This window comes from Capra hircus, chromosome 10 (genome assembly GCF_001704415.2).
Source record: "Capra hircus breed San Clemente chromosome 10, ASM170441v1, whole genome shotgun sequence".
Classification (NCBI taxonomy): domain Eukaryota; kingdom Metazoa; phylum Chordata; class Mammalia; order Artiodactyla; family Bovidae; genus Capra; species Capra hircus.
The window spans coordinates 31,590,942-31,606,531 of NC_030817.1; the positions used below are offsets into that span (position 1 = coordinate 31,590,942).

The 15,590-nt window shown below is 41.4% G+C and overlaps 1 protein-coding gene across 4 annotated transcripts in view; it reads right to left on the reverse strand.

Moving 5' to 3' along the window:
• Positions 1 to 15,590, reverse strand: part of DAAM1 (dishevelled associated activator of morphogenesis 1) — a 181,568-nt gene that overhangs the window by 26,182 nt on the left and 139,796 nt on the right. For 2 of the 4 annotated variants that reach the window (XM_013967213.2, XM_005685917.2), the window contains exons 14-18: positions 15,180 to 15,479; positions 14,765 to 14,872; positions 8,552 to 8,581; positions 7,392 to 7,498; positions 89 to 173 (exon numbers count right to left, since the gene is read on the reverse strand). In XM_013967213.2, the coding sequence (XP_013822667.1) occupies positions 89 to 173; positions 7,392 to 7,498; positions 8,552 to 8,581; positions 14,765 to 14,872; positions 15,180 to 15,479 (630 nt within the window). The remainder of the gene's footprint in view (positions 1 to 88; positions 174 to 7,391; positions 7,499 to 8,551; positions 8,582 to 14,764; positions 14,873 to 15,179; positions 15,480 to 15,590) is intronic. The other 2 variants (XM_005685918.3, XM_018054092.1) reach the window with 1 other exon arrangement.

Sequence of the window (15,590 nt, forward strand, 5' to 3'; positions counted from 1 at the left end):
TGTGTACTAACAACAACCAGGTCTCCTTAGTATCCCTCCCCGCCGAGTCTGGCATAACCTGTGCTCTGAGTGTTACCCAGCAGCTCACCTGTTCCAACATGTCCTTGGGCAGATCCTCCTGCTCATCCATGGTTAGAATTGCTCGTTTGATTTCATCATTGGATAATTTCAACCTGGAGAAAGAATGTTTTAATTTGTTGTGACTACTCAAGCTGATATTGTTAACAATTTAATACCAGATAACTCATTTTGCTACGCCAGTTGCCAACCTTCAGGTACCATTTTTCTCAAAATCTCTCAGTGAGAAAAATTTTTATTTCCTGACCGTGTTGCACCTAAAAGTAGTATTTTGAAATGACTTTAACATTCTTTCTGGGCTTTGTAATGCTCTGCTGACACCAAGAACAAAGCTGTTAATGTTCTACCATTTAGCTTCCTTAAGCAAGGGATTGGAATATGAGAAGTAGGGAAAACACCCACGTACAACTATTTAATACATAATATTTATGAATTGCAGGTCAAAGAGGAAAATTAACTTTTTAACTTGATTATGTGTCAGGAGTGTTTAAGGTTTGCTCTCAAATTAAAAATGCATGTTGAGAATGTTATTGTTAAAAAATTGAATAGTTGATATACAAAATAACACAGAGGCGTGTTCATATATGTTAGTTCGTTTTGGATTCAAAATAACTGTGAAGATTTTTTTTTTAATAGAGGGAGAAATTGAGGCTCATAATGGCTGAGTGATTTGCCCAAGGTCAAACGCATACAAAGGCACAGTATCTAACACAAACCCAACACTGTTGATTGCTAATCCCAAATTTTTTTTAACAAATAATGCTTATCTAGTTAATATCTCATAGGGAAGGATTTAAGCAAAAACTCAAATCCGATTTCTGTTTTCCTGTCTACCATTAATTCCTATGATTTACTGATTTATATGAAGGATTTATGTCTTGATTACGGCAGGACAACTAAGTGTTGTATGTGGAAAAAAGATGAAATTAAAACGTGCTTGTAAAAATATGTTTTTATTAGATATAACCAAAAGTCTTAACTGGGGCAAAAAATCTTAATCAGATTATTAGCTGATACAATAGGGTCATTCTTTTGTCCTGCTTATAAGCATCAGACCCAGACATATTTAAAAATTCTTACTTCCTTATAAGCTACCACTAAGGTTTCATATTAACATTATTTGATTCATTCTTGTTTATGATCTTCAAGAAGAATCACATTTAGGACAGAGGATAAAGACATAAACACACAAATATAGAGCAAGGCATATAGCCTTCATGTGTAACATTTGAAGGAAGGGGCTCTGGCATCAGACAGGTTGTAATCATGTCTTGGCTCTGACACTTCCTGGCCAGTGTGACCTTAGAAAATTTTTTTTCTTTAGCCCCAGTTGCTTCATCTATACAACAGAGATAATAACAACTACATTTTTTTTAAAAAGATATTTTTGTGTGTATAAAGTGAAATAGCACATGCAAAATGGTTAGCAGTGTCTCACTACAGAAAGAGCACAATGAACTATGTATATTCTGCAAGGCAGATTTTTCCACCCAGGAAAAACAAAGCAGCAATACTTATATAACATTATTATTCAAGTGCAGCTATTAGATCAATAAGTAGGCTTATCATGAAACTTCCCAAAGTGCTCTCAGAGCCATTATTTCACTAGAGTTTTCCTCTCTGTCTATAGCACCCATTAGGCCCAGGAGTATTAAAAAAGAAGTCATGGTGCTTATTTTAAAGGTGCTTATGTTTGAGATGTTTGGATGGCATCACTGACTCAATGGACACAAGTTTGAGCAAACTCCAGGAGAAGGTGAAGGACAGGGAAGCCTGGCTTGTTGCAGTCCATGGGGTGGCAAAGAGTTGGACCATGATTGAGCAACTGAAACAAATGTTTGGGAGAATCAGATGATAGGCAGAAACACTCCACACAAAGGCTACCTATGCTCTTCCAAGAGGGCTGGATGAGTGCACGGGTGGCCACAGAGCCCATGAGGAGGAAAGGACCTGGGCAAGACACAGCTCATTCTGGACATTTCTTGTCTGTCCTTTTCTCTAGATTTTGACATGATCTTGTTAAAGATCCATCCTGCCATTGATACTGCATGTTGTTTCATGTACCAATAAAGGCCAATAGGAAGGAAAAAATTGGGGAATCCTATTGTATAAATACTACTCTATTTCGTGCTTTCAAACCCAACTAGAGCACCTAGGCAACACGCCGATTTGTTCATGTTCTAGAATGAGACCTGTTCTCTTCCCTAGTCCAAGTTGTAGCACCATCATAACTCCTGGGCTATGGACAGAGACTCTGGACCAGACAGACTTCTCCAAGTTGATTTGGTCTGGAAACAATCATTTGCCAGGAACATGGTCACTAGAACATCATGATATAAAACCATCCAACTTAAATGGCACAAATAAGTTAATTTGGCATGGGTGAAACATACAACAGGGGAAAACTCTATCCTGGCTCAAGATCTCCATCACATGGGCCCTGGGTAGCCCTAGATTTCAGGACACAAAAGACTCTTGAGTCAAGTGAGGGCAAAGACCATGGTGTAGCCAGCAAGGCCAAAGAAGCGGGATGAGTTAAGGTTGAAACTGCCATGAATGAAAACCAGTGGGCTGTGGAAACATCTAAAATTATGAGAAAACCTCCACTTATTTAAAAAAAGATTAGTTCTGTGTCCTTTTCACACCAACTGGGAGAACCACTTTATGGTATCTTTCTGCTGAGTCCTTCTGTTTTCCATGTAAGAGAAAAGGAGTTGAACATCAAAGTGAGAACAATACTCGACATATCAGATTTGCATTTCATTAGCTCCCCGAATGGAGTGCAGAACTTCTTGCTTTTGAAATTGTATACATTTATGCTTTTCAACCCCCTGAGGCTGTCTGGACTAAACACTGGCACTAATTCATAACAATTTTGGTTTCTCTTAATGTGGTCCACAAAGAGACTTGAGACTTTAATGGCTAGTACTTAAGAAAATCTGCCTGTCAACATCCTGCCTTGCACGTGGCCTGTGGGAGCTGACAAAGCAGCTGTACCTTTGGGGAAAGAAGAGAGGGGTCCCGGGCCCTCTGGGAGGCTTCTCTAGGTTGCCAAAGAGTTCTTAGTATCATCTATCATCCACCGAATGAGCCACTAATCTCTGTAATTGAAGGACCCTACCAATCCTAAACTTTTAATGGCTTTGAGAGCTTGGCAGTGTTCTGGCATGCAGGAGGGTGGCAACTTGTGAGACACCCACTTCAACTTGCTCTGCAAGGCAGGAAACAAACTGGCCATTTAAAACTGGTATTTAACTCCACCTTGCTCCACTCAAGTATTTCAAAAATTCGCCAAGAGACCTGGAACATCCAGGTGCAATTAAACTAAGTTAAGGATGGGTGGCGAGATCAGTCTGAGCTCTGTTTCAGTGGATTTAAGCCAAATCCCTCCACTTTAAAGTAGCTTTTTGTGGTTTACTACACCCTAGCTGTCATGTTACATGAGCATCTGGGAAAAAAAAAAAAAGAATGGCAGAACACATCATAAAAGTGTATTTTAGGTGGGTTCATTTTGCAATATAAGTCAGCTTCCGAGATTTTTTGTTTTTCTTTTTGAAAGGAGAGGAGAGGTATGTTTAGGGAATAAAGGCGAGGGAACTGTAAGTTGCCACATGTCACCTATACACACACAGCAGAGCAGTTGGCTGACTCTGCCAGGGGCCTGAGGAACAGTTCTCCGGCATACCACGTCTATTCCACTCACTTCTCAGGTTTATGACAGGTGGGATTTGCGGTGGCCTGAAGCACCCCACCTTCCAGACAGCCTCTTTCTGGGTGATGAGAGACCTTGGCCTCTCATGGTAAGAGCACGTGCACTTTCTCCCCTGCTTGGATCCTGAGATGAGGTGGGCTTTCCTTCCAGTTCACCTTTTTGGCTCCAGCTGAGGGCGTGGAACCTATGCCTGGCCAAATGGTCCATCAACTTGTGCAGTGTGTGGGTAAGGAAGAGTTTTTAAAGATAACCAAACACTGCAGACATGTGCACATTACAATACTGCCCACAGAATACGCCATGGGCTTTCGCTGTGGTGGAATCTGGTACAATGACTGCATTGCTGGAAATTAAATTCCCAGTCAGCAAGAAAAGACACAGAGAGAGGGTCGCCAGACTGGGAATGCAATAAGCAGAAAAGAAGAAAGGCAGTACGTGTGGAAAGGAGATCTTGACATCAGCTTGGAAACACTCCTACTCGTCCCCAGGCACAAAGTCAGTCTCCAAATGCTAGTGACAGTTTTTCTCTCCAGTCCGTCCCTCATCAGGTCTTAGCTGAGCAACAAAAAGAGCTTCCTATCTGATGGCAGCCTGTGCCTTCGGCTCTTGACCCCTTCCAATCTATCCTGCAAACCCATGAGATCGAACTCAAAACCTTACTGAGACAGTGCTCTTCTCTGGAGCAAAAGGCTCTGGATCCCCTGGGAATATAATCGGGCCAGTGACTGAGGAGCTGCCATGTGCAGGCACTCTGTTAGTGCTTCTCGCACGCTGGGTTCTCATTTTTACAAACCTACTACTTTCATTACCTCCATTCTATAGACTGACTCTGGGTGGATTCAGGTTGTTACAAAAGCACCAGACCTGGATCTCAGATGCTCCTGCCTGACCTAGTTTAATCCAAGTGAGAGACTGCAACCACAGAGCTCTCTCTACAGCTCTGCTTGAATGCGCGCCACCTCCCCGCCCCGCTGCCTTTGCTCCTGCGTACCCTTGGAACTGCCTCCCACCGGCCCCCCACCCAAGGCCCACTTTCTCAGGAAAACCCTGCTGCTGTCCCCTTTCTCCCTTGGCTGGGCTCCCCATCTCCTTCCTGCCAGAACAGTCTAAGGCCTGCATTGTTCACAAGTCATCTTGCCTGTGGCATTTTTCTTCTCCAATTAGCCATGTGCTGCCAAAGGCAACAGCGCAATCCTAAGTCTTGGGACATCCTACAGCATCCAGCACAGTGCCAGGCAATTAAACACTCCAAAGTGACAACTCTAAGACAAAAAGCATCAAAGCATCAAAAGCATCTTTCCCATCCTTGAAGCCCCCTGCTCCTTTTGTGTGTAGTCATGCATCGCCGATGAAAAGGAAGAGTGAAAGCTAGGTAAACTGCTGAGTGGTTAAACAACTAAATAAAAAACAAATTAGTTCTGCTTTATTTATTTTACCTTTAGCTGTCCTGTGCTTTCCTGAAGAGGGAGTAAAACTACTGAGCACTGAGCAGAAAAGCATGTGGTCCTGACTCCTCTGTGGCATAGAAGGTTTTAGACCCTGATCAATAAGATCCAATTACCATAAGGGTAACTTGGTCTCACAATCAGCTTGTCACACATAATACATTTTGAATGTTATGTGCTCATTGTAATATTTATTCATTAAATTGGATATTAACAGATAATTTAATAGACACAAGACAAGTTCTTAGAATAGTCTACTAGAGAGTTTAGGCATATTCACATTATAAGTCACCTTAGCCTTTGACATTTTTGATGTAACAAGGGAATGCTATACGACAAATATGAAACAATCCCTCCAATAATGGGATGGGAAATTTGCCAGAAAGAGTTGTAACCTTAACTAGTGTAATTACCCTTAGTGGCATCTTGTACTGAGAATGATCTGTTTACGAGGAACTGAGTCACAGTTAGAGCTCTTAAATACTATAAAAATTCAGAGTGATGGGTCTCTTTGCCGAGTTGTTTTTAAAGGGCTCTTCTATACTGCAAAAGCACAAAAGAGAGGGGGAAGTTCTAGGGTTTAAAAAAAAAACTCTCTCTAAATTTTCATTTAATTTTGCGATTAAGTAAAAATGTTACTTGTAAAAAGAAGTTGTAATAAAACAAATTGTACAGTCTACAGAAAAAAAGTATGTAGACCTTCAAAACTATCTTCAATAGTGTCTTCCTGAATACAAGTGGGGATAAACACAGGGCCTGGCCATTTACACAGCTTCTAGCCAGATGCAGAAAAGTAAGAGCTAATAGGATGTTTCATATTACCTTACTAGTTGTATTAAAACTCAGGGGGGTCTTGCTGCTGCTGCTAAGTCGCTTCAGTCGTGTCCGACTCTGTGCGACCCCAGAGACGGCAGCCCACCAGGCTCCCCCGTCCCTGGGATTCTCCAGGCAAGAACACTGGAGTGGGGTGCCATTTCCTTCTCCAATGCATGAAAGTGAAAAGTAAAAGCGAAGTCGCTCAGTCGTGTCCGACTCTTTGCGAACCCATGGACTGCAGTCTACCAGGCTCCTTCCTCCATGGGATTTTCCAGGCAAGAGTACTGGAGTGGGGTGCCATTGCCTGCTCCGAAAGTAATATACATCTACCAAGCTTCAATTTCTCTTTCTCTAAAAGAAACATTTTCTCCCTAAAGTAATATACATCTGGCTATTAATCAAGCTTCTATGCTGCAAACCAAGCAGCAGTGCTTTGTTTTCGATTTACTCTTAAGACTATGTGAAAAATAAGAGCTGCTACTTTCCACCTTCACTCTTCCTGAAAGAGAAGTCACCTTGCACCAGCCTCGATACAGATTAACCTTCTTTCCAGAGTGTAACCAATATGACTTAGATTGTACAGGATGCCCCAAACTTCAGGGTTCTTTACATTTTCCTTCGCCTCGTTAATATTAGGTATCTCTGCCTAAGGTGAAAGTCCTTTTTAGAGAAAAGATTCAGAAAAGCTACTTGAAATGCCCAAGACCAGCTGACACATTCCCTGAAGCTATTTATAGCTGGATTCCAGGCTCCCAAATTTCTTTTTTTCAAGCTCTAGGACCATGATGGTTCATCCATTATGAAAAATACTTTTGAACAGGGCTGAACTGGATAAATTAGCATTTTACTGAAGTTTATTGACATATTGTTTTAGTCATAAAAATGTTCACAAAGAACATGAAATAATATAATCTGAAGTATAAAAGGGTGACTTAAGAAGCAAAATGAAACAAAGAGGCTTCATGGTGGGTACTGAGTCTGTGACAGTGTTACTTCAATGGCCAAAGTATTAATAACTCTAAAGCCAAGAAGTATAAATAACATTAAAGTCCATTTTACAGGCTCACTGGAATAACCAAGCAAAACATTGATTTGAGATGGTCTGCTTTTTAAACTTTAGGAGTCTGTGGAAATTAAACCCCAAGAAAGTAGGCCCCAACTCTGACATATCCCATGAGGGAAAGTAAACACTAAGAGCCCTCTTCACCTTGGACAGAAGAAACTTGGAGAGCTGACCCTCAGTAGAGTCCAGGTAAAAGAACGAGTCCAATCACGTGGTTTGGGGCCACATGATAGAAAAGCTGGTCCTACCAGAAATGTTGAGACAATATCAACAATACCTCGAGAGAAGGATGTTGCAATTCTGAGCTCTCCGACCATCGATCACCGAAAGCTCTCTGACTTTAAGTTTGGAGCCCAGTGTGTCATCAATGGCATCTGCTTCTTTCTATAAAGAGCAGGAAAGAAATCCATCAAAGTCAAACAGGGACATTCCGACTTCAGACACACAGTTTTCCTTTATGTTTGCTGTTTACACGTATACACACACAGCTGAGATGGTGAGGGGAATGAAGTGGGGTGGTGGGACTGAAACAAAGGCTAAAATCTAGTTGACAAAGGAAAATAACAAGGAAAGCTGACCACCCACATTTGAAAAAGCATTATTTGGAAGAACAAAGTGCTTCTAAGTTGAAGATGCATAAATTATCAATGAGCGCTACCCTCCTTTTGTCCCCCAAATCCCAGTGGAGAGCAGACAGAAGGACTGTCACTATGAATCAAGCTCAGCTGAGGCGTGCCACTGCCGTTCCAGCCATTTGCAGGGCCCATTCACCCCAGAACCATTTGCATCCCGAATACTCAGAAAGCTGAACAATAAAACCTCCCAAACGTCTTCATGTGCAATAGGAAGCTCCCAGGCCCAGATGGTACCTTTCATTACCCTGGAGCCTGATGGACAACAGGGAGTGCACAGTTCAAGGCATTAGTTCAATTTACTTCAATTAACAATAAAACACTACTTGCACACTCTGCTGCTGTACAGAAAGCTGTGAGCAAGGAAGGCCATAATTTATGGTGGAAGAGGCATAAGGCAATTATACATACAATATCTTTTGAGTAAACAGAGCATCAAGGTAAAAACAGACTGATTTGATATACGGTGAGTCTGATTTTATGAAAGGTCAGGATCAATTTAAAAAATAGATCATGACATTTAAAAAACATAAGGAAACCAAACAGTTCTGGAACTGCATAATAGTTTAGGAAACAAAGGCAATATGGAGTCTATGTTAAGAGGCAACATGTGACCAAACTATTTCATATTGTGCAGAGATTTCAGGCATACTTCTAAATATTCAGTGAAGAGGTGAAACACAGTGTGGAATTAACTCGACATTGCATTACCCTATCAGAAAAAAACCCAGGAAAACCAAGACATTTTGAGCTATAGTGAACCAAGGAGTTATATTAAGCCAGGTGGAGGTTTTAGCTCACTTACCTGCTTGGAGTTACTGTTCACAAAGAAATCCTACAGCCATGGCAGAGGCATGGAAAAAGCAAATAAGATACAAGCAGTTCAGAAATCACAGCGACACACAGGAAACTCAAGGAAATGAGTGACACCGGGTAAGAGGTAATTTATGCCCCAGGAGCAGCAATGAGAGTTGATGAAGACGAGGGTCTGGCTGAAGATACACTGACAAGCAGGGTACTAATAAGCATTCAGGTTCAAGAGAGAGGACAGCAGGTGCTATACACAATTTTCAATGGTGGCAAATCAAATTCAGATATGAAAGGACTTAAAACACCCCTACATGAGTTCAAGTTGGGGAAGGAAAAACAATCCTCTTTGAAAGTACCATTGGGCTCTATGTATTTAACATGACAACTGAAGCAGAAAATATGGATCAATTCCATCAACTTGAGGAAACTACTTCCAGCAAAAATTTTTTTTGAGTGGATAGAATAATCTTCTGTCTTCTTGTGTCATGAGGAAGAATGAAGAAAAGAAAAAAGACAAGTTCAACAACATAGGTCAGTAAAACCAACCCTCAGTATAGCTTGAAAGTCCAAACAATGCCTGTGCATGCTCTGGGAGGTATGAGGAAAAAGAGAATTTCCAATTAAGAGACAATAAGTAATTCATGGGCTACAGAGTCATTGGTGGTCCTGTCCCCATTGCCTCAGGACTGTTGTTCATGAGATAAGGGCAACAGTCTTTGTTTAAAATAGTTCATAGAAAAGATTTGGAGTGAAGAAGAGGAAGAGGTAGTTGACATGTTATGAGAAAGTCACAGCTTTCTTTGCATATTTTTGCCATGATGGCATGAATAAAGCTTCAGTGTGCAAAATACACCCAGCTTTCGGGCCAACTACTTGCACAACCAGCATTTACTCAGCAGATTCCTGAAGGCCTCATTGGTCCCGGCAGCACTGCCAAGGCCAGTTTCACACAGATGAGCTGTTTTACATCGTTCTTCGAATGGGAAACAACACGTATCCTCCCCTGGCTCCACCCATACAAGGAGGGATTACTCTTATGGAATGGCATTTTAAAAAACAAATTGATAACCACACGAAACCTTTCTTTCCTCTGATGTCACAGTTTTATTTTGTCCCTGTTGTAACTGTCAAGTTTTTTACCCTGAAACTCCTCAGGACTCTTTCCCTGTAAAAGGAGTTTCTCTGTTCAAGAGCAGAAAAAACTCCAGTGTAGTGAACTCCATGAGGTCATCTTACCCTACTTTTCATTCTTAAAGAGACAGGTTGCAAGCTGGATTTATACACCACTCTCCCTATCTGGCCTTCAAAGAAGAAACTTGTATGAAGCCCTCTGTAACTCATTCTCCCCAAGTTCCCAATGTCAAGAAATGAAGACCTCTGACTCTACTGTAGTGGGCTACAGAACCAGGCCTCTAGCATTTGCTGGGGATGTGACTTGGGGCTCAGTTTCACTATCTGTACAACAGAGTAAACAACTGGATTACTATTGCAAGGATTAAATGTGATAACGAAGATATGGTATTTTGTATAGTACCTGTCACATATTTATGAGCTCAACACTTGGAAGCTGTCATACATTACAATTATTTTACCTTTCAAGACAAATGATCAAGTCCATGTCTTTGCCTATTGCTCTGCTTCTCAGTTGAGTTGAAGCATAGTTGGTCAAGATCTCCTGTTTATAACCAGCAGCAGCACTAAGTGTAACAGTTAATAGTGAAGTAATTTATCTTATCTTTTGCAAGGTGAGGATGAGGAATGCCATGGGAGAGTTTGGCTAATTGGAGGTCTTGAGATTCCCCCTTTTTAAGAGTCCTTTAATCGTCACATTGTAAATAAAATCACAAAGTTGGAAAATGTTAAAAATAATTATGTTTCCCGGCTTATTTCAGATAAGTTGATATTCTCTTTGAAACTAAATGATTCACTAATTGGTTTGGGCCAAACATGACAGGACTGTCTACATTTGGCTCCACCTAACAGGATGCCTGACTTTTCCAAATGATTTTTGGTAGAGGGATTAGGATTTGGAAAATAAATAGGAAATCGGAGCTTGTATTTTCAGGAACCAGTGCTGATAAATTCCTAGAGATAGGGTTTCACCATGGAATAATGACTCACCATTTTATAGACAAGGACAACTTTTACATGAATGGTTCTTAATCTTTCTGAGGCTGAGATCCCTTTGTAATTCTGATAAAAGCTAGAGGATCCCTCTCCAGAGAAATGCATGGACTAATATTTAAACAAAACCCTGTATTTGATGAACTCTTACCATGTTGTCCAGCTATAGAACTTCTACCTTCTACTGCGGAACTAAGAAAAACCACTATTTATAGTTTTTACCTTCTGCCTTCATGTGCCATGGCTAAAGATCAAGCTTATTGAATCGATGTCCTAAACCATATAATTGTTCAATGGTAGAAACTAGATATACAGAATAACAAAAAATGTAAAAAGAATAAAAAAGGAAAATTTTTTGCCCATCCATAAGATACATCAGAAGATACCATGGAATATTCCAAATGGGACCCCAAGAATGACCCCAACAACTTGTATATTACACGTTAGGGGGAGAGTCAGATTCTAAGCCTAGGAGAGTGGTTATCTTTTGTTCTCTGTCAGAGCAAAAGGCTTTGAAATACTATGTGCTAATAATAGAACTATGAAGAAGGGGTGTCCCCAGGCAGAGTGAAGGAGAGGAATGGAGACAGCAGTTGCTCATTTGTTGTGACAGAAATACGTCTTCCTTTAGACGTAGTAACTTCAGTTCATTTTCACTCTACCAACTGCATAGATAGGGAGAATGAATTTATAACATCTCAAGATGAAATTTCCCACAAAACAAAGATAAATAGTTCAAATGTATCTGAAATAGTGCAAATATGCCATGTGCTACATTATGTGTTAAAATAAGTCTTTTGTGGCTGGCTTAGAAATCATGTGTAATACAGTTTCAGTGAGGAAAAGAGGTTCTGAGAGTTAGGACACTGACTTTTAAATGAACTTCTGGAATGTGAGCAGGGAAGTAACTGCATGCTATTAAATTTCATTTCATGTGGCACATAAGCTTACATATTCAGTTCTGCACACCTTTGATATCCACTGGAAAAAAAAAATCCTGAATAGAATTGGTCTTGTTCTTAAAATTGGAGTTAAAGACAGTATAAATATCTGTTCAGTTTTTAATGACTCAATATTTCTCATATCAACAGGACATATCGTGTGTGTGTGTACATTTATATATATAAAATCTCTCCTAAATGCCATTAATCAGTGTTCACCTAAATTATAATAAACTGAAGCTTAAATTTTTTTTCCAAAATCTTACTCTGTGTAGTGTTCCTGTTACATGCACACAGACAATGGTATTCATGTACTCTTTGCCTCTCTGAGAAATTTACTTGGTCACACAACTGGCTGAAATCCTGAGAGCTTGGTCAGGGTTATATAACTCTGGAAGGAAGAAAGAGAAGATATTACAGGAGAAAAAAAAAAAAGGTTCCCAGTATTCATTTGGGAGTAGAAAAGAGAGCAGTTCCAGTGTGATAACAATTATACAGAGCATTGCCAAGATTAAAACGAAAATGCATAGGTTTTTGACTCTGCCATTAGTTACAAGATTAGGGGACATAATGACAGAAACCCTGTTTCCTTTATCCCGTGTGCTCCTAACTAGACTGCTTTCATCTTTCAATTTTCTGTCTTTCACCATTCAATAAATTCAATGGAATGGTTGAAATTACCTTCACTTGAGAAACACATTTATGGTTTAAAAATTCCCATCTCGTATTCTTATACCAAGAGGAGAAACATAACTTGAATCAGCTGAGCAAGTGTGCTGAAAATTTTCTCTGGGAAGCACTCTTGGAAATGTCACAAATGATTCTACTTACCAGTCTATGACTTAGTGTTAACTGCAACTGAAATGTTCTGGTCTAGCCTGACTGGCATGACTACTGATTACTTAAACAGCAATTGGTTGCTAGGAAACAATTACCCAGTTGCTAGGCTTTCTGCAACCCTGTCTCTTGGAGCTCTTGAGAGCTGTCCACATATTTGTCCCAGAGCATTTTGGCAGCATCCTTCTGCACCTTCTGCTGAAAGGCAGTTAATTATGAGTCTTGTAAACTTGGGTCTTTCAACCACCTGCCTTCACAGTAAATGCGATCCACAAGCTCAGACTTGAATAGCATCATTTGAAATAGATGCTGTTTTCTCTTCCTTTTATTTACTTCTCTAAGTTCCCAAACCTTCATCTTAGGCGACCAGAATGGACCAGTATTAATGACTGAAACTGAAGTAGGGAATCAATGGAATGCACGATGAAGTCAGAAGATTTTTTGAATCTACTGGAAACTGGCTAAAATGTCCTGAAGAGCCCAGAATAAACCTTCCTAGGATAGCAGAGAGAGAGAGTGTGTGTGTGAGAGGGCGGAAGAGGCCTGTTGTGACCATTCTGCAGTGAGTCTGGTGCAAGTACCTGCCATGCAAGAGCTCTCAACACATCCTTTGTTTGGCCCTTGAAAGAAAAGGTTGCTTTCAGCTGGACAATGTCTTAGCTTCTTTTTCTTCATTTTCCTTCATTTGGCCTGTATGACATTGCACAAGTTCGCCTCATACTTTGGTGGAGGCCAGGTTGAGAGCTCCTGTTTTGGAGTCATGCGGTCATGGCAGGCAACCGCCTGCATTTTTATTCTTTATTAAAATAGCATAAAGGGTACCACAAGGAAGTGTTCCCTCACCTAAGGGAAAATATTCTAGCTAAAAGACATACTATTTTTCCTTCTCAATTTTAGTTTCATCAAAGGCCATTTTGAAAAAGAAAACCCTCAGATGTTGTTTCTCTCCAGCCTCAGTCCCTACTCTCCCTCAGGGCTTGGCAGTTCTGTTCTGAGACACTCTTTCTTGGGAACCAGGCCAAGCCTCAGCAGACTAGGAAGTCTGCTGCTTGTCTAAGGATGCTCCACCCTGGGCGTGATTCACACAGGAGGTAAGGGCCTCCTGGTAAAGCCTGAGGAAAGCCCCTGCACAGACGCCTGGCCTCTGCCTCTTCCTGTTCAAGATGCAGTCTGTGCTCCTCCTCAGCCTTTCTCTCCCCAACTCATTCTTACAGCTTTTTCCCTTATGCTCTGGGACTCACTTTTCCCCTTCCCAGATCTCCCATTGACTAAGACCCCACTCCACATTTTCCTTGTTTTTCTGAGACTCTTGCCACCAAGCCACTTGGCTGTGAACTCTACTAAGATGCCCTCTCGAGGAGTGAGAGGTACCACACAGATGTGACCAGGGCTCACGAAGTGACGCTGCCTACTCGGCCACATCAAATCGCACATTCTCACGACCATCACATCGCTCACTTTTCAGAAGCACCTCAGGTCCTGTTTGTCCCATTGCCATCTCCACAGCCTTCACGGCCCCGCTTCTGAATTGATTACGCTCCTGACAGAGTAAAAACTTCCCCCTAGGTTCTATCAAGCTGCCAACTCACAGTCACTTCCCATCTCCCAGACTTTTGAAGATTCCTTCTACTCAACAGCCCTACCACAATGTCCTACTGTATAACACAGGGAGCATAGTCAATACCCTGTTGCAAACCATAATGGAAAGGAATATGAAAAGGAATAAATATATGCAGAACTGAGTCACTCTGCTGTTCAGTAGAAATAAAACACAACATTGTTAAAAAAACCAAAAAGAAAACAGAAATGTCCTAAAAATAAACAAGGCAGTCCCCTTCTGATAATAACCCCTTGAGATATATATGTATAACTAAAACAGCTTCAGAAATGAACACTGGGAGGTAACACTACAAGTTAGGTGATTCTTCTAATATCTTCACCTGGCGACCCCTTTGACTAAGCACAAGTGACAAGAAGATCCAGACTCCTTCCACCAGTGGAGACAAGGTTTAGACACACATCAGAGTATGATTCTCTCCAACAAGGAGCTTGTATGCCTTCAACATGTACACACATGCACACGTGCATACACATACACACACACACACACACACACACACACAGAGGCACCTAGTCACACATGCAGCCCCAAGTGTTATGCTATTTGCAGGAACATTTCAGGGTAGACCAAACTGCCTAGACTTAAGATGCCCATCACAGTATGGTTAAGGCAGATGGCCCAGGGATCATGCACAAGAACATGAACTTCTTAACTATTTTAGCATCTGGAGGGCACAAGCTCTTACCTGTTGTCTTTGATAAGCAGAGAAAGTTCTTTCCAGGTCTTCAAGATCTAGAACTTTGAAGACTTTTGTATCATCAATTTCGGTCCACACTGTTCCTTCCAGTTTGTTCTGCAAACATCAAGTTAATAAGTGCTGGGGTTTATAGTTAGACACAAAAAGAACAGATGCAGTTATTTTTTAAAAAAGTGCTGCTCTCCTAAATTTTTCGCTTACCAGATGCTCAGAATGAGCTGGCTTTAAATAACATGTCATTTATTTCAGAAGCTTTATCACTTAAATATCTGAGCTAGTAAGAAGCCCAAGTCTGTGTGAGAAAATGAAACCGTTGGACAGCCGAGGCTGTCTCCCTGTCAGGGACAACATGGTAGGCTGCTAATGCTGTCCATGAGATGGCAAATGTGAACAAATGGCTTACCTCAGGCAGCTTCGACCAATTGAAGGATTTCAGGGCATTTGTGGGCTGAGGAATGTTCTTCTTCTTGAGTGCCAGACCCAGGGGGGCACCAGGAGGTGGCATGATTCCCCCCAAAGGAGGAGGCCCTGGGGGAGGAGGGGGGCCTCCTGGGGGGAGGGGAGGAGGCGGAGGAGGAACCATTCCACCTGGCAGAGGTGGGGGTGGTGGGGGAGGGAGGAGAGACCCTGGCACAGAGGAAGGAAAGGGTCCCCCGGGGGCTCCAGGTGAGGATACACTGGGGAGTGAAGCGCAGACAGCCCTCTGAAAAATAAAAGTAGGAAAAGGCAAGATCAATGGGAGAAGTAAATTCACTGGACGATTCTGAGAGTCTGAAACTCTGCTTAACATGTATGTTATAGGGAAATTCACACA